Raw genomic sequence first — 22782 nt, 5'->3', positions numbered from 1 at the left:
CCCATGGACTGCAGCACACCAGGCTTCCCTGTCCATCAGCAACTCCTGGAGCTTGCTCAAACTCATGTCCATCAAGTCGGTGATGCCATCCAGCCATATTATCTTCTGTTGTTCCCTTCTCCTCCTGCCTTTAATCTTTCCCAGCATTAGAGTCTTTTCCAGTGAGTCAGTTCTTCGAATCAGGTGGCCAAAGTATTGGAGCTTCAGCTTCAGCATCATTCCTTCCAATGAATATTCAGGACTGATTTCCTTTAGGATTGACTGGTTTGATCTTCTTGCTGTCCAAAGGACTCTCAAAAGTCTTCTCTAACACTACAGTTCAAAAGCATCAATTATTTGGTGTCAGCTGTCTTTATGGTCCAACTCTCACATTCATACGTGACTATTGGAAAAACCAGTAGTTTTGACTAGATGGACCTTTGTTGGCAAAGTAATGTCTCTGCTTTTTAATATGCTCTCTAGGTTGGTCATAGTTTTTCTTCCAAGGAGCAAGTGTCTTTTAATTTCATGGCTGCAGTCACCATCTGCAGTGTGAGGGTCAGTCTCTGACAGCAGGTTGGCACCTGTCTATCTGTCACAGGGCCAGTGATTCCTCTGGTTCCCTGACAAGGGTGGCACAAGGGACCAGCTCAGTTGTAGTTTCCCGGCCAATGCACCGCGGTGACGGAAAAAGACAAGCAACACTTGGAGATGGAGAGCAGCAGGGTTTATTCAGCACCTGTGCGGGCTCAGAGGTGTGGCCTCCAGAGTGCGGGCTTCCCAGTCCTAGTGACTTTCCCACCTAAGCAGTTTGGCTAACACATAGGCCGGTTCACAGAAGCAGAGGTGGTGAGCAGCCATAAGCAGGCCAGTTTACAGAAGCAGAAGTGGTGAGCAGTAAGCATAGCAGTAAACTTAAGCAACTATTTTAGTTTTTTTTTTTCCTCTTCAGCCCAAAAGGGTGTCACTGCATTCCTGGAAGGGGGCAAAGGGGGCTGATGGCCATAGTCTCTGAGACAAACAGGAGCTTGCTTCTCCCCTCCCCAACCCAGGCTTCCCAGGGCCTGGGGTATGACAACCTCCCCGGAGCTGCACCCCACCCCCTCCCAGCAGAAGCTTGGGACTGGCTGTGTCACCAGAGGTGTCATTTCCCAGCTGTCTGGGGGAGGTGAGTGAACCCCAGGAGTGTGTGTTGGGTGTGAGGACTCAGCAGATCTAAGATAAGATGTTCTCAGCTCCCTCCCTGTCCCTGGTACAGCCACTTCCCTGGTCCTCAGACACTGACACGGAATGTCTGGGTGGCTCAGCCTCTGTGAAAAGGAAGAAAAGAGCAACTCCCCTGATGATCTCAGATGATGCTGTGGGAGGATAGCTCATGGTTTTTGGCTCTGCAACTACTCTACTTTTTAGTCAGAGAACAAAGATACTAAATTTCAGGCTTTTAGGTTCTGAAGCCACCGCTTCTGGGTCTCAGGTGAGGTTGAAAGGAGGTATAAACAGGCAGAACTCCCCACCCCCACCCAGCCTCAGCACCCTACCCTAGCAGGGGAGCAACTAGTGGAGGATTAGACAAGATGTTAGACACAGGTTTAGGGGTCATTCTCATTCCCGGACAGCCAAGTCCAGGGGATATGGAAGGGACAGAACTCAAATACATTGGGGGAGCCAAGGCCATTGAGTGTGGCTTGGAAAACTGGCACATTGCTCTTACTGTTGGATTCTGGGGACAGCAGCAGCAGGATAGAAATGAGAGCGCATATGATCCACGGAGGCGGGGACCCAGGATGATTTATCAGGAGGAGAGGACTCTCATTGAGCAGCCCTCCCCACTCACCCCATCTATGCTATGGTGCTAAGGTACTCCCCAAATTTAGATCAGTGGTGGAAGCAGGAGAAGAGGCGGGGTGGGGAGACTAAGTTCACCTGAAAATGACTAAGAGAATGTTTTCTGCAAGCAGTGTATCTGCAAGACCCAGATACACTGAACCAAAAGAAAAATCAATATATTCGTATTAACTGAGATCTTAGCTTCTACATTCACCAGATCAATCTCCAGGCCCCACTCCCAGGGCTCATTCAAAAGATGTGGGAGGAGGCCCAGGGTCACTTCTAACAAGCACTTCCAATGGTTCTGATGTAGGCGACGTGAAGGAGACCTTTAATAAAGGTTTTCTTTTATGGCTTTTTCCTTTTCTAACAACTGACTTTGAAGTTGGGGTTGAAGGAGGCTGGGTCATTGTCCCACTGACTCATGAACTTGCTCCATCCACATGAGTCAAACCTGACCAAACTAGTAATTCATTTCAGACACCGTGTGTCCCTCAACACAGTGTGTACAGAAAAGGCCTTCTAATCTGGAGTAGGAGCAGCAGGCCTGAGGGAGCACTGCCTGGAGTGCGGACAAGGGCTTAGCACCACCGCTCTCACTATCAGCTCCTCAAACCTTGTGACCTCTGACTTTGCCCTCCAATCTGGAAGACTCGGGGCTGCCTGCCAATCCCTGGGTTCCTGGAGGGGAGGGAAACTGCCAAGTACCTACTGCCTGTGAGGAACTTCACGTAGATTACCCCCCCACCCAGTGTCTTTTTTTTTTTTTTTGGTTAGGGTATAAAAATTTATTACACATATAGAATATTACCACTAACAAATGCAGACAGGCAAGGACACCACGGGACGGGATGGAGCACGGCTAGCTCTTTGGAAAGTGAACAGGTTGGGTGGCTTGGAGCTTCATGCCACGCAGGTTGGCCAGTCAGATGGGAAAGCACATGCCGGACTCCAGGGACGTCGGGGCGCCCAGTGACCACTCTGGGTGTCGGCGGGCTTCCCATCTGATCTGGGGCTTCGAAGGACGCCACACCCAGAAGCAAGGAACTGAAGCGAGGGGGCTTCCTAAGGTGGCCCAGGCTTGTCTCTGGAGTCACAGCAACGCCAGTGTCAGCAGTGTGTTTAACTGGATGATTTCCACAGACTACACACGACGCTTCTAACCATCACACTTCAGTGACGTACAAAACATTAAGTTACAGGCTGTGGGAAGAGAAGGCAGCACCTTCCGGTCCCAGTTGGTCTGAGGGGTGAGGGTCGGGGGAGGTTTCTTTTTAAACCGAGCCCCTCATTTCAATGTACAAAATAATTACTTTGATCGGTATTAAATTGTACTGAAAACAAAATGGACTAAAAAGCAAATACTACTCTATGTTGGGGTGAAAATGGGAGGAAAAAATGAGTCCTTCAAAGCAGGAGGGAGACAGCTGGGGAAGGTTCTGTGGCCGTGACCCTTGGCGGTCACTCATGCTGCTCCATTTTTACTTTTGGTGGTCTCAGAAAGGTCCAGTTTTTCTTCTCTTTCTTTCCTTTCGTATTGGCTTGGAATTTCGCCAGCTGTCCATGCAACCATCTCGACTTTCCTCAAAATTTTTCTGCCACTCCCTTTCTCATTTGGCTTTTTCTTGAGCTTCAATCTCTTCCTCCCGTCGTCGCTTCCTTTCATGCATCTCTTTGGCTTCTCTCTCTTTCCTTTTAATTTCCAGCTCAGCAAAGAGTTTCATTGTCTGTTTGTATACTGCTTGTTTGAACAGCTCAGGGTCATCCTCCTCCACATTTGTAGGCTTTCCTTCCTTCTTTAATTGCTTTTTTCGCTCTTTCACGGTGTGTTCCACGTATTCTTTTCCTGCCTGAATTACATCCAGGGCCCTCTTCTTTTGTTCCTGATCCAGTAGCAACTTATAAGCTTTGTCCACAGCTTCAAAAGCCTTTTGTGCTCTGTCAGCATCATCTTGATTTTTGTCAGGATGCACCAGTATGGATAACTGCCGAAACCTCTTTTTTATTTCTTCATCTGTCACTTCAGGATCTATCTGAAGAACCTCAAACGGGTTCAAATTGAAGTAGGAGGAACCAGGACGAGTCAATCTTTCAATCTGATTTTTGGATGTTAGAACTGAATCTCTCTTCTCTATTTGTCTCACCTCACTGTAGAAGGTCATAAATGCTTCCTCTGTGCTGCCTCCTCCACCCGAAGCCCCGCTCTCTCCTGGAGCCGCCATTTCCCCGGTCCAGCAACCACCGCCCCCAGTGTCTTAATTACACAAATAATGTGACTCCATTCTCCTCAAAAAAATATTAGAACACTAGACATAAAGCTGAGGTCCTCTTGAATATCCCCCACTTTGTCTTTTTATTTTACTTTCTGGCAGTGTTCATGTATTCCTCCTTTTGGGAAAATAAGTTTTCTTGTTTTATATTTTTTTCTACTATTCTATATCCTTAAATATAGATGTTGATTATCTTTTTAAAAAATTTCCAAAATGCAAGATCCTCTCGCATCTCTTTGTATCTATCTTTTAAAAATTCAGCATTATATTGTAAACTAAGGAACTGGTAACATTCAAAATTTAAAAGGTACAAAAGAATGTATAGCAAACCTTTGTCCTGAGCCATGCAAGACCCCTAATCCATATAGCTGCTATCTCCAGTCTTATAAATCCTCTAAAATGGTCAGTGCAGAGACAAACATAGACAGAGACATAGATACTTATTTCCTCTTGAAAAATACAAATGGTATCAGACTATATGCATTGAGTTTCCCTGCAGTTTTCCAATTATAGACATTTTTTTTTCCCTCTTGTGCTCCCTAGTATCTCTGTTTTTTCCAGACTTCTTGGTAGGCTTTCTTAATACATGGGGGAAATATATGGGAGGAATCTCTCTTTTATTTTGGAGGCTTTTTTTAAATGTCTGCTGGTCCTTGGTTCTCTTGTTAATATTTAATAGGGAGCCACCAAGAAGCAGAGTGGAAGATCTGTGTGTGTGTGTGTGTGTGTGTGCACGTGCAGGGGAAGGGCACTCATTGACTGGGCTTTGCTGTACCACAGTGGAAGCCTTTTCATGCAGACTCCCAAATGTTGACAAGTGACAGACTTTCTCTGGGATCATTCAGTTTTCTGAGAGGAAAACATCCCCCATTCTCTGTCTCTGCCGTGTGTGTGTGTGTGTGTGTGTGTGTGTGTGTGTGGCGGGGGTGGGGTGGGTTTGAGGGCAGTTCCTATTTCTAGCCTCAAGCCTCACCCCTGTGGTGCTTGGGGTCCCCAAGTCCAAAGCCTCCCCCAAAGTGAGCAGGTGGAGGGGCAGTGTTCGTGACTCAGATGTGAGAGGATAAAGGAGACCAGAGTGTCTCAATACGCTGAACACAGGCTCTCAGCCCACTCTGTGTTCAGCCAGGCCCTGACCCGGAGTCTGGGGACCTCCAGGATCTTCTAGCATCATGTCCTATTTGGTCTGGGTCTGTCAACACCCTTAGTCCACTGTCCAGCCTCCAAAGCCTTGTTGAAATCTTTTAATCCACTGTTTCTTTAGTCCTTGTAGACATATGCCTGTCTGACTCCCGTCATCCACTTAAGTTATGGAAGGCGCAGAAGACAAATGCTCATGGCCAATCTTCCATGCTTATAAGTCTCACCACAGTTTCTTTAACTAGTTCCCTCAAGGACCAGCTGTGGATTTTCTTTTCTTTTGGCTACCAGTGGGAGAACGTGATCTTAGCTCCCTGACCAGGGATCCAGCCGGGGTCCTCTGCACTGGGAGTGTGGAGTCTTCACCCTAGACCACCAGGTAAGTCCAAGGACTGGCTTTTAGGTGGTTACCAATTCTGTCACTGTTACAACAGTGCTTTTAGGAACATTGTTGTAAATACCTCCCATGACCAATCAGCCCACAGGTCAATCCTGTGACGTAGGCACCGTTTTGTTTTTTTTTTTCCTTTTTTTTTTTTTTTAAACTAGGGCCCCACGCCATGTGGGTTCTTAGTTCCCCATCCAGGGATTGGACCCATATCCCCTGCATTGGAAGTGCAGAGTCTTAACCACTGGATCACCAGGAAAATCCCAAAGTAGATATTGTCTTGATTTTACATCTGGAGACACCTAGGGTCAGAGAAATGCCTTGATAGGGTCTTTTTTAAAGTTGGTTAGTCAACTTTATATATATATATATAGAATATCTTAAAAATTTTTTGTATAAAACATAATAAACTGATGTCTTTTAAATCTGTGTAGTTCTCCCTGCTCTGCGCAGAAACCAGACAGGCAAGTAGATAATGAATGACAGTGAAGCATGGTCTCAGTGAGGAGTGTTTCAAAGGAGAACCCAGCACGGCAGGCCTGAGAGGCCTCCTGATCCCAAACTCTCATTCTGCAACCTTCCATTCATTAGAAATTCACTGGGGTTAGCAAGCTCCTCTATCAAACACTTGCTGAATTGAGTCAGCTGATCTGACCTGATAGCCAGGAGTCTCGGGTTCTGGTCCTATCTCTCTGTCTGAGTGATGTCCTCAAGAAAGCTGCTTTCTCCTCGGGCCTCATTTTCCTCATTTATTAAATGAGGGCTCTTTCACTCTACTATGCCAGGCACTATGCTGGCACCTAGAGCTACACTAGTATATAAGAAAAGAGTTCATGAGAACACAGCATGGGAAGTTCCCTGGTGGTCCAATGGTTAGGAGTCTGCTCATTCACTGCTGAGGGTGCACATTCAGTCCCTGGTCTGGGAACTAAAATCCCACAAGCCATGAAGCACAGCAAAAAAAAAGAAAGAAAGAAATGTTTGTCGATTACACCTCAATAAAACTAAAGGGAAAAAAAGAAGCACCCACCGGGATTTTTGACAGATGTAATGAGCAAGTGATCAAGACACTTGCCAACACAGCTCAGACAGACTTAAACCAGAAAGGAGACTCTGAGGGCTCACATGACTGGAGAGTGACTGGAAACAGCAGGATCCAGGTGCTTATATGATGTCATCGGTGATTGGTTTCTCCATGTCCAGCCCTGCTGGCCTCTGCCTTAGCTTCATTTCCAGACAGGGAACAGAAGCAGCTGCAGGCTCACAATCTTTTAAAATACTAGGTTGTTTTTTTTTTTTTTTTTTTTTTTAATGAATATGGTTCAAAAGAGCAGATGGAGAAAGTCTCTCTCCCACCCTTTTTCCGAGTCCCCCAGCTTCCACCACTCAGCCACCAGTCCTCCCCGTAGTTGTCTCCTTCCAGATGCTCTGTGCATGTTGCTTTCCGTTTTTTCTTTTTTTCCTTTGTTTTTCCTTTTTTAACACAAACGGAAGACCACTACACGAACTGTTCTGCAACTAGCTTTTGTCACTTAAGTATCTTGGAGATTGCTCCAGAACCATGTATAAAGTTTACTTTGCTCCTGGCTGCACAGTATTTCATGGTTATGTAATGATACCAATCCCCTGTTGACAGACATTCATTTCCAATCTTTTGCCAATACAAGCAAAGCTGCAAGGAATAATATATACATTCCGATTCTACCTGTGTGCAATGTGACGGGCTAGTTTCTAGATGTGAAAATCCTAGGTCAAAGGGTAGGTCTTGGTCTTTGTAGACCTACAAAGGGTAAATCCTAAGTTTTTGTGATGGTGATTTTGATGGAATATTGGCAAATTGATCTCAGGTAGATGTGTTATTTTTTTAAAAAAATGAAAGGTTTATTCAGGGATCTATACACTCATTACACAGAGTGTGGGCCATCTCAGAAGGTGAGAGGCACCAGGGTATGGGGTTGTGTTACCAATTGTTACTCTCACCAACAAACAGATGAGGCCTGTTTACTTAAAGCCAATACCCTCTTCAGCTCTATGAAATTGTTTTGGTCATTGATGACGTAAGTTAAGCATGATCTGCATTTCTCGTGTGGTGAATAAAGTCAGCTATCTCTTCAAATACTTGAGAGTTCTTTGTCTTTCCTTTTCTGTGAAATGTCTACCTAATTTTTTGTACATTTTTATTGAGTTGTTATTTTTCTTATAGATTTGTAGGACATTTTTATGTATCAAATTTAGCCCTTTCTAATATGAGTTATAAATATCTTCCTTTAGACTGTCATTTACCTTTTAACTTTACCTTATTTTTTTTACCATACATACTTTTAACATTTTAAGTATGTATTTAAACATATCAATATTTTATGACTCTTGAATTTTGTTCAAGTCTTCTTCACTCCAAACAATTTACTTCTGTGGTATTCTTACCAAAAATGTGTAACCTCAATCTAACCATGAGAACACACTGGAAAAATCCAAACTGAGGGGCAGTCTGCAAAGTAACTCAATAGTACTCTACAGATGTGTCAAGGTCATGAGAGGGAAACAAACAAACAAACAAAAAACCAAAGGACTGTCTCAGATTGGAAAAGCCTAAGGAGACATGCGGAGAAGGCAATGGCACCCCACTCCAGTACTCTTGCCTGGAAAATCCATGGATGGAGGAGCCTGGAAGGCTGCAGTCCATGGGGTCGCTAGGAGTCGGACACAACTGAGCGACTTCACTTTCACTTTTCACTTTCATGCACTGGAGAAGGAAATGGCAACCCACTCCAGTGTTCTTGCCTGGAGAATCCCAGGGACGGGGGAGCCTGGTGGGCTGCCGTCTATGGGGTCGCACAGAGTCGGACACGACTGAAGCGACTTAGCATAGCATAGCAAGGAGACATGACAACTAAATGCAATGTGAAATTCTGGATTACATCCAGAATCAGAAAAAAAAAAAAAAGCATCAATAGGAAAACTGGAAAAACTCAAATAAGACTTGCGGATTGGTTACTAGTATTGTATCAACACTAACTTCCTTGTTCCATAATTCTATCCAGAGCTATGCAAGATGTCAATATTTGGAGAAGTTGGGTGAAGGGTATATGGGAAATTTGTACAATTTTTGAAGGTTTTCTGTGATCTAAAGTTATTTAAAATAAAAAGGTTAGAAATGTCAAAGTTTCTTTAAGTGCTTTTGTGGTTTTATTTTTCAAACTGTAACCTTTGATCTATCATTCATATTGGTATAAGGTATTGATCCATATTTTCCCCAAAAGGCTACTCAGTTCTTATAAACTTTTTTTTCCTTGCCTTTTACTTTTTCTGCACTGGGTTTTGGTGTGGCATGTGAGCTTTTCTCTAGTTGCCAGCATGGGCCTAGTTTTGCCTTGCAGCACGTGGGATCTTAGATCCAGCACTAAGGGGATGGAACCAGCATCCCCCTGCCTTAGAAGGTGGATTCTCAACCACTGAACCACAAGGGAAATCCCTAATAAACTTTATTGACTAATTCTTTTCCACACTGATCTTTTTGTTGTTTTTTTTTTTTTAAGTCGTAAAAAATACATAACATAAAACTTACCATCTTAAACATTTTTTTAAGGAATTTTTTTAAAGTTTTTTTTTTAATTTGGACCATTTTCAAAGTCATTGAATATGTTACAATATTGCTTCTGTTTTATGTTTTGGTTTTTTGGCCACAAGACAGGTGGGATCTTAGCTCCCTGACCAGGGGTCAAACCCATACCCCTGCATTGGAAAGCCAAGTCTTAACCACAAGACTGCTAGGGAAGACCCCATTTTAACCATCTTTAACTGTTCAATTTGGTAGGGTTAAGTATATTCATATCATCATACAACCAATCTCCAGAACACTTATTACCTTGTGAAACTGAAACACTACTCACTAAACAACTCATTTTCCTCACCTCCCTCCCCCCTCACCCGCCACAACCTTGGCAAGCACCATTCTATTACATTCCATCCCTCTGCTGCTGCTGCTGCTGCTAAGTCGCTTCAGTCGTTTCCGACTCTATGCAACCCCATAGATGGCAGCCCACCAGGCTCCTCCATCCCTGGGATTCTCCAGGCAAGAACACTGGAGTGGGTTGCCATTTCCTTCTCCAATGCATGAAAGTGAAAAGTGAAAGCAAAGTCGCTGAGTCTTGTCCGACTCTTAGCGACCCCATGGACTGCAGCCCTCCAGGCTCCTCTCCATGGGAGTCTCCAGGCAAGAGTACTGGAGTGGGGTGCCATTGCCTTCTCCATCCATCCCTATGAATTTGAGCCAACTCTTGGAACTCATATAAGTAGAATCCAGCAGTTTTTGTTTCTTCATGATGGACTTATGCTGATTAACAAGCCACTAATTTCACAATAAAATGAAAACCTATTTTTGATGCTAATTGGCAAAGCGGCTGGTGTTGACTAAGAGATACATAGTTGAAGTGGATGAAGAAATAGAGGCACAAAGTGGTTAAGTGACTTATTGGCCATCACATTACCTTGGAGGAGAGCGGGTACACTTTAAACCGCTCCATAGCTCAATTCCCGTCTCTGCCCTCGGCTAGGGCTCATAGAACAGAGCCAAGCCATGGAAACCAGCACCATCTAGGTGATGCTTGAAGACAAGAGGTGGATGAAGTCTCCAAGGAAGAGTGACCACCAACATTTACAGGGGAAAGGGAGGAGACAACCCTATAATGTGTCCTCAGTGGCTGGCCAGCTGTGGGTTTTCAATCAATATTCATTAGATGAGTCTAAGAAGGAGCAGCCAGAATAGTTGGAGGTAAGCCAGGGGAGCTAATTTTCAGAAAGGAAGGAAGAACAACTTTCAAATGAGGGTAATGGTCAACATATAGAAAGGAGGTCGAGCCAAAGTCTGGAAAGAACCTCTGAATTTAGGAACAAGGAACTCACTGGTGATGAACGATTTCTTAGGATTGGAGGAGCAAGAAAGTGCTGGTAAATGTTTAACAACCCACTCTCCAAGAAGAGTATGCATTCAAATGTGTACATAAGTTTATTATAAATTTTGCTGATATAAAGGATGTGCAACAGAATCTGCAAATAATAAAATATACAATATTCTTTATTGTAAATTCTACTCTTGTATCCATAATTTCATAAATGGAATTATATCATAAGTATTAATACAAGGATAGTAACATAAACATTGGTTGATATTTTTATTTACATTTTTGATTAAGATAAAAATGAAACACTGAAGATATGTTGAAACTTCACAGGTTCCTCAATGACTTGAGTGATTCTTTGCTGATAAGTTTTCAAATCCTGGGGGAATACTTCATTTTGTGTGTGTGTGTGAGATATTTGTAGTATAACAGTTATGGACATGACACTTAAAGACTTAACCTGCATTATTTAACATTTTCCCCATCACTTTTTAAAATCTAGACAATCAGCAAAGCCTGATATGTAGTATTTGCCAATTTGGGGAGTGTAAATACTCCCATTTAGGCCAGTTTCAAATTACTAACTTAATGTCACTAAATAAATTGGAAAGAGATACAAAGTAGTACATCATTTCTTAGTATTCCCACCATACAGATACCATAAATGCAAACAACCTCAAAACCATATAATAGTAAATTTATAAAATAACCAGGAACTGATGAGTATTTCTTACTCTGGTTTCGGGTTTTCTGTTTTGTTTTTTTTTTTTTTTTTAGGTCTTAACCATTGGACTGCCAGGGAAATCCCCCTCCATTTATTTAATTGCAAGGTTACATATTCAATATTTGATATAGCTGTTTTTAACAATCAGTCCATGATGTTTCTGGAAAAACAAACAGCTTTCACAAATCAGTAAGCACACCACTGGGTGTGGTGAAAGTCAGGCTGTCATGGGATGTAACTCTCCTGGTCAAGCCTGTAACCATGACCGGCAATATCCACCTTTCTTGCCTCCTGGACAATCTGCTCCTCTCTCTGCTTCAGTCACACTCCAAGGCCTCACTCAAACTGCTCCTGTAGGAGCAACACTCCTGCCACCTGGGGCAGGTTATTCCTACTCCATAGCATCTGCAAGTCGAGTTTGAAACATTTATCATAATTTGTTATTAAAGTACTCTGGGAGTACCAGAGATTGTTCTTTGTCCCCCTGAGCTATAATATCTGTGATGGCCCAGGCCGAGTATAGGTCACATTCACATCTGTTTCCTGGGTACCCACTATAGTGTATAACAAGTGCTGAATAAGTATTCTCTGAGTGAATACTCATGAAGAAGGGCTGTGTGCAGAGACAGAAGGCATCACTTGAGGAGGCTCCACCAGAAAAGATCTCCTTTGATGACTTTTGCTTATTTAGAATGGCGTGGGCTCCACCATTTAGGACTAAAAAGTATAGATTAAAACATCTACACTGAATCTTTCCTTAAAAAATGTGCCCCTGTGAGAACACTTACCCTGTGACAAGGTAGAACTTTCTTCTCTAATGCCAAATAGTGTGTTTCAATAACTTTCTTTTGAACATGTTCTAGCCCGGGGCTACCAGACAAAAACTAGGGTGGGTGTTCTAATTAGACTACTGAGTACACAGGTAACCTTTGCCAGGTTTCTGGGTTGGGCGCCCCAAATACCAGGGAAGTCTACCCTTTAGCACGTGACCCTTCCTAGCATGGCGAGATAGAAGTTTTGACAGCCATTCATTCTTGACACCAAATTTGACAGACATTAAAAGAACCACTTTTTGGAATATCGGAGGTACACAGAACATGCCCTCAAATAAGCTTCATGAAATTAAAAAAAAAAAAAAATACTAACTAGCAAAATAGGATTCATGCAAAGAAACGAATCGTGATTTAAGGTCCCTGGCGTTGGGAAAAAACCCCTGACAAACCGTACACTACACAAACAAACCCAAACCCAACACCCTTAGAAAAATTAAAAAAAACAACAACACACCCCAAACCTTACAGACGCCATTAGAACCAACACTGCGACTGCTAAGTCGTTTCAGTCGTGCCGGACTGAGTGCGACCCGACAGACTGCAGCACACTGCGCTCCCCCATGCATGGAATTCTCCAAGCAAGAACACTGGAGTAGATACAACTAATGACAAAACTTGATCTAATGTTAAGAGCACATTAATATTACGGATCGTCAGGAAGAATCAGATAGGAGCAATCAGGGTGTTGCAAGTCCTGATTACGCAGAGCCGTTAATCACGAATCATGCGAGCTCCAATCATCATGTTCTATTCTGCCCTCCAAAAGGAGGAACAGGTAAGGATTATCCTACCTGACGATACCGAGAAGGCGGCAATATTCCGTACTCCGGAAATACGACTCCGCTATCAGGGAGGGTGAGTAAACGACATGTTAGTCCGAGCAATCTAAAGTTATCCAGGTTCTTCCACTTCTGTTGTTCAATTTATTTGCAGATGTTTTAAAATATATTTTTCCATTTGGCTGTCAAAATAGCAAACGCTAATCCCTCCCAGAATGCTTCACTCACTTAAAGAGCTCGAGGTACTACCCTTAAGCATCACGTTATTTACATATCTCCGCCCACTCCCTTCCGCCAAAAATCTACCGTAATAACTAAAATAGAAGCGACATTTAGTGTCTTAACTGTGCAAGGCTGGAAAACAGCCTTCCATTTCTATAGTAGTTTGGCCACCCCAATTTTTTCCTGAAATTTTTGTCTTGATTTCTTTTTTTTTTTTTTGGCCACGCTGCCTACCATTCAGGATCTTGGTTGCTCCACCAGGGACTGAACCTGTGACTGCTGCAGTGGAGGCGTTGGGTCCTAACCACTCGACAGCCAGGGAATTCCTGTAAAATTCCTGTAAGTTTTGATCTTATCCTAAAATATATTTTATTACAAAGGACTGTAAACAAAACGCAGATAATCCCAGACTCGAGAGATAACTACCCTAACACTGACATCCTTCACTAAATGCAGTGTTAGAAGGAGAGCTGAAGCCTTCCTCTTCCAGGAAGGGTGAGTGGTCCTTCACTGCTTCAGCCTTCATCCCTACTTCAGTCACGAAGGTATCAGAAAGGTTTCTTTTTCAGCCCAAAGACGCTGATGAATAATGTTATTTCGGTGACAGCTGGGAGGGCACTGAGGAAGGTAGGTGATGGGTTCAGAGTTCCTTCTAATAAAAATACCCAGATCCCCAAGCCAGCGATCCCACCCCCCACCCCCTAAGTGCAGGAGTGACAGTGAAGTCACTCAGTCGTGTCTGACTCTTTGCTCAGTTCATGGGATTTTCCAGGCAAGAACACTGGAGTGGGTTGCCATTTCCTTCTCCAGGGGATCTTCTCAACCCAGGGATCGAACCTAGGTCTCCCACATTGTAGGCAGATGCTTTACCGTCTGAGCCACCAGGGAAGTTTTAGGAGTGTAGGAGGGGAGGACTTCAAAAAGACTCGGGAATGTTGAGTGGATCTGGTATCTTACACATGGAGTAAAGGGCTGGATAGGAGAAATCTTCAGATTTAAAGTAAACCTCCCTTCCCCATCCTCAAACATTAGGTGCTACCATACCTGCAAAAGACAAAAATGTACCAATATGTGGTGCACTCCCAACGCTCAAATATGAAGAAGGACAGGGCCACAGATGCACCACAGTGAGCCCCGATGGCTTGGGAATACACCAGAGTCAAGGAAAGCCTTTGGATCAACAGGTAGTGATGAGCCAGAAAAGGCCGGTGATGGGCCTGGCATCTGCATTCACAATCAGCTCCTGGTGAGTAAGGCATCTCTCACTCCCTTTACCACACTGCAAAGGCCAGAGCCAGAAGCCCAGACTTTTGGGTTTTAGGATGGCCATGTGTAGAGGCCAGAGCTGAGCCTGCCCTGCTGGGAAACCAAGCTACCTCCATCCCGTATCTAGTTTGGACCCTTCAGGTGAAGTAGTAGACTCCCAATCTACTCCAAGCACACAGAAATGCTCACAGGGACACAATACACTGCTGGGATCACTTTCCAGCACCCTGGTGTTGAGAGCCTTCCCTGATCCATCTTCCTCACTTCCTTTGTCTCTTCTGCCTTCCCAAAGTGCTTTGTATCTTTACATCTGATGGCACCCATGCTTATCACACTGAATTACAGATGTCTGTGCGTCTCCCTCTTCCTCAAGATAGAAAACTGTGTTGTACTCCCATCTTGAGATCTCCAGTGCCTGGTGAGTGGCAGGAGCTCAAAAAGTGATCCGAGATTGTATTAAATCTTCCACATTGCCTAACATCTCTCCACAGGAGGGATTCTGTTTGCCTGCTAGAGCAAACACCATTGTGCCAGAAAGGCCTGGTTAAGTGGCTGAAGGGCGTTATGGTGGACAAGGGCCGAGGAGGAAAGGAGTACACGTAGAAAGGATACAGATGAGGCTCTGGGTGCTGTTGAACATGGAAACTCCTAAGAAGAAACCAGCCAGCTCCACTGCAAAGAGGGCCAGGGTAACAGAGAGCGCTGCCACCAGCCTGCAGAAAAGAAGGAAGTGGCTCAGGCCTTCTGGACTTTTTCTAAGACTCCTTCACTCCCACTACTGCCTAATTCTGTCCACCCTGTCCCACATGCTCACTGAATGTCCTGCTTCTCATACTCCTCAGGGGTGAATTTGAGAGGCAGGCAGGCCTGGATGTTGCTGTCCTAGGGAGCAGGGCAGAAAAAAAGAGAAGTTGAAAGAGGGTCTGGCGGCGGGATATGGGAGGACTCCACCGTGTAAGGCTCCGGGGGGAGAAAGGGTGGGGTGGGGCTGGGACCACCCCAAATTGGAAGGAGGAACGAGAAGAGAGCCATGGGTCTTACCCTGGACCAGAATAAGGTGATGACGACCACCAGATGCGCCAGGAGCGTCAGAAAGCGAGAGGGCACGAGCCCCGAGATCCGGCCCATGGTCCCCAGGGGAAGAGGTACTGCCTGGAGCAGAGGCCGTTTGTCTCTGGGGCTGGAAGCTCAAGGAGGGTCACTCCTCAAGGCTCTCAAGCTAGCAGACAAAAATTCGACGTACGCCGCCCTCCCCGCTTACGCTGGCACCGCTCAGTTGCCTTGGTAACCGCAAAAAACGAGGGCTCCGACGGGAACCTCTGAAAGTCTCGCGAGAGCGGCAAATATCGCGCCGCCGCCAGCCCTCTGGGAAACGTTGGTCCGGGTCCACAATACCTGTGCAGATCCCGACCGGATGCAGAGAATCGAGCCGTCGGCCTTCCCGCGTGCAGACGAGTTGTCTGCACAGCCTGAGAGTGTGTTGTGGCGCGGCCCTACATTGCCGAGTCGGCCCACACAGCACTGGCGAACGGAAACTCGGACACTCGCTCCTCCGGGTATCCCCACGCCGGGAGCGGCCTGGGCCCCAGCCCCTGCTACTTTGCCCAGGATGACCCTCCGGACACCACAGTCACCACCACTTCAGCCTTAGGGCGTCAACATGCCCGAGGCCTGGACACTCTCTTTTCTTCCATCCTCCGCATCAGTGTAGCTTCTCCCTGACCTAGGCCGAATTTGGAGAGGTGGATGCCCCTTTATTGTCCCGGAGCCCCTGGTTGTTGGCCGACCGTATACCTGAACTTTTCCTTGATTCTGGTTCCTCGCCCCCGCCCCAGCTCGCTCAGATTGGCGAGGAGTTTGTAGAGTACAGAAAAGAGCCCCTCTCCTGAACTAGGGTGTGGATGAGAGGCGTGTTGCGGGAATGAAGTGGACAAACGGTATCAGAAAAGGGAGTGGAGGAAGAGAATGAAACCCCGCGTCCCTGGGAGGCAAGAGTCGAGGGCGGAAATTCAGACTCTACGATTTCCTTATCTCTTAGAGGTGTGGCCAGCTATAGTCTAAGCATCTCTCACGATTGGGACCTCACGGACCTTCGGACCTTAAAGGTGATTTCCTGCAGAACGGAAAGTTCTCGCCGGAGTTCATGGCTAACAGTTAAGTCACAACTTCCAGGCCCCCCCACCCCCACCCCCTTACCAGATCATCTCCCAAGAATAATAATGGATAATCCAAAATAAGAATAGAAAGAGTTTTATTTGAGCCAAACTAATGAGTAGACTGGAAGCTCCTTTCCCAGATTACTCTGAGAAACTGCCCCAGCGAAGCATCGTTTTCAGTGCAGTTTTGCATTTTGTAAGAACAAAGAACTTTATACAAGTCAGGGTTACATTTCTTCTTTTTTTTCTTTTTTAAGGACCAGATGATTAATATACAGCAGGTCAGCATGGCCTTGGCACCTGGAAAGCATCTCTTATCATCACATCAAAGGTGTCCCAGGAAGAGGGGCATTTAATCTTTATTTTTAACATGGGCATTTTTTACTTCTGGTCAGCGTACCCTTTCCTTTAATTAAAGCAGATGTACAAAGTGTGTTTGATAGACCACAAACAGGCTATTTTAGTTAGGATAAAATTCAAGTTGTGTAATGTTTAAGCCAGAATGACTTCCCTATATATCTCAAAATGTGAACACTTCTTTTATTACTACTCTCCATCTCAGTGCCTCTTAGACAGGTCTAAACTACAAGCCCAAGAGGCATTTTTTAATTTCCTCATTCATTCATTCATTCAACAAATAAGTCCCAGGCACTGTGCTGGGCTCATATCCTTGAGGAACAAGGAAGTCTCTACCTTCCTGGGGTCAGAGAGATTGACAACAAACACGTCAACAAATAATAAATCTGCAAGGTAAAAGTTGTAATAAATAAATTTTAAAGGAAATAGTAGAACAATATGATCAAGGAAATTTTCTTTGAAAATAGACCATTTGTTCTTAAAACTTCATTTTAGGAAATGTGGTCAAAACAGAAAAAATGCTTTTCTCTCTTGCAGGTCCCCAATGTACTAAATGGATTTCCTTTTTCTAAACCAGTGTGTGAAAAATTTCAGGTGTCAAAGTGATAGTCAAAAGATGTTTCCTCAAGTTCATGCAAGACAAAGGAATATAACAAGAATGGATAAACAACAAGGTCCTGCTGTATAGCACGGAAAACTATATTCAATGTCATATGATGTCATAATGGAAAAGATATATATTTATATCTGAATCACATTGCTTTACAGTAGAAATCAACACAACATTGTCAAACAACTACACGTAAATAATGTTTTTTAAAATGGTGTGACAAATTTGAAATTTAATGTGTGATCCTAATGGGTCCTGGATCAGAAAAATAAAATTTATTATAAAGGACATTAGTGGAAAAATTGGCAAAATCTGAATAAGGTCTCTAGCCAAAATAATAGAGTCAATAGTGTCGGAGTGAAAGAGGTGGAGTGAAGTGGAAGCAATCTACAGAGTCTTAGAAGATAAAGTCTAAACCTGGGAATGTGTGTGGGTGAGAGAAGGAAGACTGTTAGATTTTGGGATCCAGCAGCTTGAAGTTTGGGGCATTCTGCGCGTAACAGCCTTCCTGCCTGGGTACCTATAGCTAGTAAGAACAGGAAGATAAATTCACTTTGTGAACTGGTAAACAGCAGGCATTTAATCGACTTCCCTGGTGGCTCACTTTGCATGTCTTTGGTTCAGAGAAGCCTGCTTCACACTCACCAAAGAGAGTTTTGGAGCCACCTTGTGGCCACAGGTGGTAGTGCCAGTGACCAAGGGTCCTTCGGCCACTCGACCCAGGGCTGGAACTCACATGTTCCGATATTTGAACTGGCCATAAAATAATTTAGAAATGCGTTTTTTAAGTCAGAAATATTCAAACATATTGTATGTAAAAGTAAAGTATTTTTCATTCAAAAGGTTATGACCCCTTTTGAAGCCTACCATTCTGTTTCAGCAATTACCAACACATGGCCAACCTTGTTTCAGCTATATTCTGCGTCCCAGTCCCACTGGATTATTTTGAAGCAAATCCCAGACATCACCAAATAGTTCTGTCCAGGCGGAGGAAATTTTCATCCCACTGTCTTGAGTTCTTTTAGCTGATCTAATAATTAAATTAACATAAGATAGATTGATAGGAGGAAAAAAATCCAATTTAATTCAAACACAGGGAAATCTCACAGAAAAAGGACCACCAAAGAGACCAAAGGAGGCTGTTTATATGTTGTTTTTTGACAAAGAAATATTGTTTGTGAAGAATTAACAAAGGGGTTTGTGCTTGGGGTAGCAAACTAAAGAAGTAGCAAAGTTTGTTATGTAGCTATCTTAGCCTTGAATTCCCTCACTCTGGTGATAAAACAAAATTTATATTTAAAGACAGGACAAGAAAAACTGAACATAAAATTCTCTCTGTGTGTTTGTTTGGGCCTCGTCCTTCCCTCCCTAATGTGCAAGTGTGCACCTGTGTTACATATTAACCAGATGGGAGTGACTGCTCAACTATACAGATCAATTTTTTCCCCTTTCTTCTAATGCTACAGTGTAACTTTTGTTTGCTGTTGTTACTTCTTAAAACTTAAAAGAATAGCATTCTTTCTCAACTCTGTAGAGGGTTATGAAGAACCTCAGCTTCATAAGTCCTGACAGGAGGTGTACTGTTTCAGCTGGGAGTCATGGTGACTTGTTGCTCACTTTGTAAATGCTTTCTTGGACTGTTACCTTGGTAAACCTTATGTAAATTATCAGTCTGGCATTTTAATGTAGGATCCTTTGTCTTGAAAATGTACATGACTAGTGCCTTGGGCTTTTAACAGGCAGCACACCAGGTTTGCTTGTCTCTCTTTTTCTGGTGTTTAATCTGAGCTTCGAGTTCAGGAGTAGGCAGACTGAAGCAACCATTGAACATTTCTCATCAGTTTTTCACACCAGGTGAGCAATTTTAACTAGAAGACTGTGGGTTCAAGTCCTAACCCAAGGGTTCAAGTCCCAATCAGTTTTGGCTGGGTTTGAATCCCGTCTGAGTTGTGCAGTTTCAATGGGGCATTGATTTTAAGCCACAGCATGATGGAATCATGTTAGCATTTTAAAAGATGATTGTCTTTGACTATTCTGGAGACAGAGACATTAGGGAGGAGTCTACTACAGTCATCCAGCGAGATGGCAGTGGGAATAGGGAATGAGGGCTAACAGAATTATGAAGGAAATGAAATTGAGTGAACTTGGTGACTAGAAATGGGAAGCGAGGAAGGGGGAAGAGTCAAGATGAATCCAAGCCTCAGCTTGGCCTCTAACTGAGAGTGCAGAAGACTGGGAAGGAAATGAGACAAGAGGGAAGGGGACAGGGCACAACCTTTACAAGAATGACGCAGCTACTGAGAACTGGATAGGAGAGAAAAATGGTTAGAACCGTTCAGGCCCAAGATGGCAGAAGATTCAACTTCCAGTAGACCTTAAACCTTATTACATGCCCATCCTGTATATTAACATGTTGAAGGACACACCCACAGGTACCATGACACTTCTGAGGCAGACCATAAAAAGCCAAAAAGGGGGGCAGTGGCCCAATTTCTGGAAATCCTCACCCCTTCCCTAAGTAGTTAGAATAATCCTCCCAAATGTTACCCTCTGAAATTACTCAGCCCATAAAAAGTTACCACATATTTCCCAGTGCTCTTTCAGAGATGGCCCACACTTTTTATGGATCGTGTTCAGTTCAGTCGCTCAGCTGTGTCTGACTCTTTGCAGCACGCCAGGCCCTGGAGCCTACTCAAACTCATGTCTCTCTCAATAGATCTACTTCTTACCTATCTCTTTGCCTCTCCCTGAATTCCTTCTATGTGGAGACATAAAGAACCTCAGCTTCATAAGTCCTGACAGGAGGTGTACTGTTTCAGCTGGGAGATTGTGGGTTTGAGTCCCGCCTGAGGTGGGAAGTTTTCGAAGGATGACAGGGTCAAGTGAAGGTGTCCAGCAGGCACTAGACTGAATCCAGAGAGGTGGGAGCAGGATTCAGGAGCCCTCAGCACAAAAGTGATGGCTGACTCCAGGGAAGGGTTTACTCCAGGGAAGGTGTGCAGCATAAAGAGAGAAGACAGAACTCCTAGGAAAAAAGGACAGAAAAAGAGTCTGGAGGGAGGGGGACGGTAAGATAGGGGAAAGCCAGCAGACAGCAGTGTCATGACAACCAAGGGGGAAGGCTCTTAAAGGATGTTGCCCAGTCAATTAAGGTCAGGCTTCTCCGCTGGCTTTGACTTGTCTGTAGTCCCTGATAACTTTCTTTGGCGGTATTGGACCCTTGAACTTCTTTCACCCTTCAAGAAGCAAATGAGCAAATGTGTGTGTGTATGTGTGTGTGTGTGTGTTTGGGTGTGTGTTGGGGGGGGGGGGTTCTTTCAGCTTCTGGTATTCCTCTTTATAAGTTTCCAGCCTGGTCTCACCTGGGGAGCTTTAACAGGTACAGATATTTATGTCAACGGAAATCAGAACAGGGGTTGCCTCTGTGAAGGCGGCGGGGGGCGGGGGGGCGGGGATCGACTCGTAGAGGATAAGAAAGAACCTTGTAGGATGAAGAACATGTCTTCTATCTTGAAAGGGTTGTGGGCTGAATTCTTGAAAACGCATCAAAATAAACACTTAAGATCTGTGCATTTCATTGTAGGTAAGGGATTCCTCAGAATCGTCAAAAGTGACAAAATTAATGATGCCAAGATTCTACCCTGGATCTTTAAACCAGAAACTCCAAATTTGGGGCCTGTGAGTAGCTATCTGGAAGGCTCCGCAGGCGGCTGTTAAGGGCAGCCCGGGAGGGGACGCACGGCTGGAAAAGCTAATCTCTGTCCCAGACGTGCTTCCATCACCTTCGGCCTGGTATTCCCAGTCCTTCCACACGTTTCTGTGCCAGTCCGTCCCCGCTGGGCTGTGAGCTCTGGGTCCCCCAGAGAACCAGCTCAAGGCCGCCTTATGGTCTGCAGGAGGGCGGCGACGAGGTCGGGGCACCGATGAACCCGGAGCCCACAAAGCCGCTGCCCTGCGGGTGGCGGGCCCTGCTGGTCCCACGAGGCCGGAGGGAGACAGCAAGCACCACACCAGGGAATTTTAGAAGTTCCAGAAGGCCCTCAGCACCTCGATCGCCACAGCCGGCCGCCTTACCGTCCAGTCGTCATGGGGAGACCTGTCCACCCCCGTGGCCGGCCGACCTCGTGGCGCAACGGTAGCGCGTCTGACTCCAGATCAGAAGGTTGCGTGTTCAAATCACGTCGGGGTCAGCGTTCGCTTTTCTAGAGCTCGGGTAGCTTTTATTCTTATTTGTAACTCTGTTGAGGTCCCATCCAGCAGATTAGAGAAGAAACACTTCACAGGGGCCGGAAGGGGAGGGTCCCTGGCTCCGAGTCCCGAGCCGCCCCGTCGGGGGGAGCTCCAAGATCTCGCGATAGTTTTTATTGTAGATCCGGGGACTGTAAATCTGGGCGGATAGCGGGGTTCTTGACGAGTGACGCAAGCCCCGGAAATCCAACGCCGAGTCGGGTGCTCGCGCAGGCTAGGATATCGCTCGGCAGCCAGAGCCCTGCGAGTCGTCCTCGCGGTGCCGGGCGGGATCCCTCGGGACACCATCCCTACGCGACGTAGTTAGGTTCACGCTTTCTCCGAGAAGGAAGAATCCAGACCCCAGAGAGGAGATCCTAAGCTGCTTTCCTGTGGACGAGGTGGCCGAGTGGTTAAGGCGATGGACTGCTAATCCATTGTGCTCTGCACGCGTGGGTTCGAATCCCATCCTCGTCGGCCTGCGATTCCGCAGCTGTCTTTATATTTTATAACCTTCTGTGTGCCAGGATTCAATTTCTGTGTCATCCTTTCAACCTATCCCGTTTTACAGCCGCGGATTTCGCACCTTCTACCTTGTTTTCCAGTACGACCGAAAATTAGAAAGGTATCCCGGCATTCATTCACCTAACCTGGAACTGACCTGGCCAGGGAAACGAGGCGGGGAAGCGGTTGCGCGGGGCGCCGTGGCTTAGTTGGTTAAAGCGCCTGTCTAGTAAACAGGAGATCCTGGGTTCGAATCCCAGCGGTGCCTCCCGAGGCATGGGTTGTTTTTACACTTCGAGCAAAGAGTCGTAGGCTTCTGGCTTATATATAATTTTCCACATCTCTTCGGGAGTCTACCGGTGGCCACCAGACGGCCTTTTCTATTTCCGGTTGTGCACCTAAACGCTAAGTGCATGCTGTCAGTCTTGCGCTCTATGTTGGCACGGCGACCTGCCAGTCAAGCACGTATTTGCATTATCTATGCTTGCCACTATTTTGGCTTCGCTTTTATTTCTCGAAATGATAAGTGATTCCGTTTTCGTAGTCTGTTTCCCTGTTTTTCTAAATAAGCTTACCCATTTTGAGATTTTCTCACAGATAGGACT

At 45.2% G+C, this 22782-nt stretch overlaps 1 protein-coding gene, 1 long non-coding RNA gene, 4 other non-coding genes and 1 pseudogene across 9 annotated transcripts; 4 read left to right on the top strand and 3 right to left on the bottom strand.

Moving 5' to 3' along the window:
• Nucleotides 1–3131: 3131 nt before the first annotated feature.
• Nucleotides 3132–5293, bottom strand: LOC147352090 (dnaJ homolog subfamily C member 8 pseudogene; annotated as a pseudogene). Its single transcript, XR_015147919.1, has one exon. The product of XR_015147919.1 is annotated as a dnaJ homolog subfamily C member 8 pseudogene (transcript).
• Nucleotides 5294–10657: 5364 nt separating this feature from the next.
• On the bottom strand, nt 10658–15597 carry TMEM107 (transmembrane protein 107). 3 transcript variants are annotated; one of them, XM_086359054.1, is made up of 5 exons: nt 15365–15597; nt 15138–15205; nt 14936–15036; nt 14102–14198; nt 10658–13675 (listed from the first exon to the last, which is right to left on the bottom strand). In XM_086359054.1, the coding sequence occupies exons 1-5, from the start codon at nt 15449–15451 to the stop codon at nt 13606–13608; spliced, it is 423 nt and encodes a 140-aa protein (XP_086215180.1). In that variant the 5' UTR covers nt 15452–15597; the 3' UTR covers nt 10658–13605. The 3 variants fall into 3 exon arrangements, with proteins under 3 accessions (XP_086215180.1, XP_086215182.1, XP_086215181.1); XM_086359056.1 differs by having other exon boundaries at nt 12710–13675; nt 14102–14206; nt 14937–15036; XM_086359055.1 differs by lacking the exon at nt 14102–14198 and having other exon boundaries at nt 12710–14009.
• LOC147352089 (U8 small nucleolar RNA) lies at nt 12719–12854 on the bottom strand. Its single transcript, XR_015148470.1, has one exon. It is a non-coding gene; the product is annotated as a U8 small nucleolar RNA (small nucleolar RNA).
• A 47-nt stretch (nt 15598–15644) lies between the features above and the next one.
• Nucleotides 15645–17736, top strand: LOC147352087 (uncharacterized). Its single transcript, XR_015147920.1, has 3 exons — nt 15645–15879; nt 16362–16476; nt 16737–17736. It is a non-coding gene; the product is annotated as an uncharacterized LOC147352087 (long non-coding RNA).
• A 3828-nt stretch (nt 17737–21564) lies between these two features.
• TRNAW-CCA (transfer RNA tryptophan (anticodon CCA)) lies at nt 21565–21636 on the top strand. Its single transcript has one exon. It is a non-coding gene; the product is annotated as a tRNA-Trp (tRNA).
• A 432-nt stretch (nt 21637–22068) lies between these two features.
• Nucleotides 22069–22150, top strand: TRNAS-GCU (transfer RNA serine (anticodon GCU)). Its single transcript has one exon. It is a non-coding gene; the product is annotated as a tRNA-Ser (tRNA).
• Nucleotides 22151–22371: 221 nt separating this feature from the next.
• Nucleotides 22372–22445, top strand: TRNAT-AGU (transfer RNA threonine (anticodon AGU)). Its single transcript has one exon. It is a non-coding gene; the product is annotated as a tRNA-Thr (tRNA).
• Nucleotides 22446–22782: the final 337 nt, after the last annotated feature.

This window comes from Bos grunniens, chromosome 19 (genome assembly GCF_055505025.1).
Source record: "Bos grunniens cultivar Pamir isolate PY7600 chromosome 19, Bosgru_T2T1.0, whole genome shotgun sequence".
In the NCBI taxonomy this organism is placed as follows: domain Eukaryota; kingdom Metazoa; phylum Chordata; class Mammalia; order Artiodactyla; family Bovidae; genus Bos; species Bos grunniens.
This window is presented reverse-complemented; position numbering and strand designations above follow the sequence as displayed.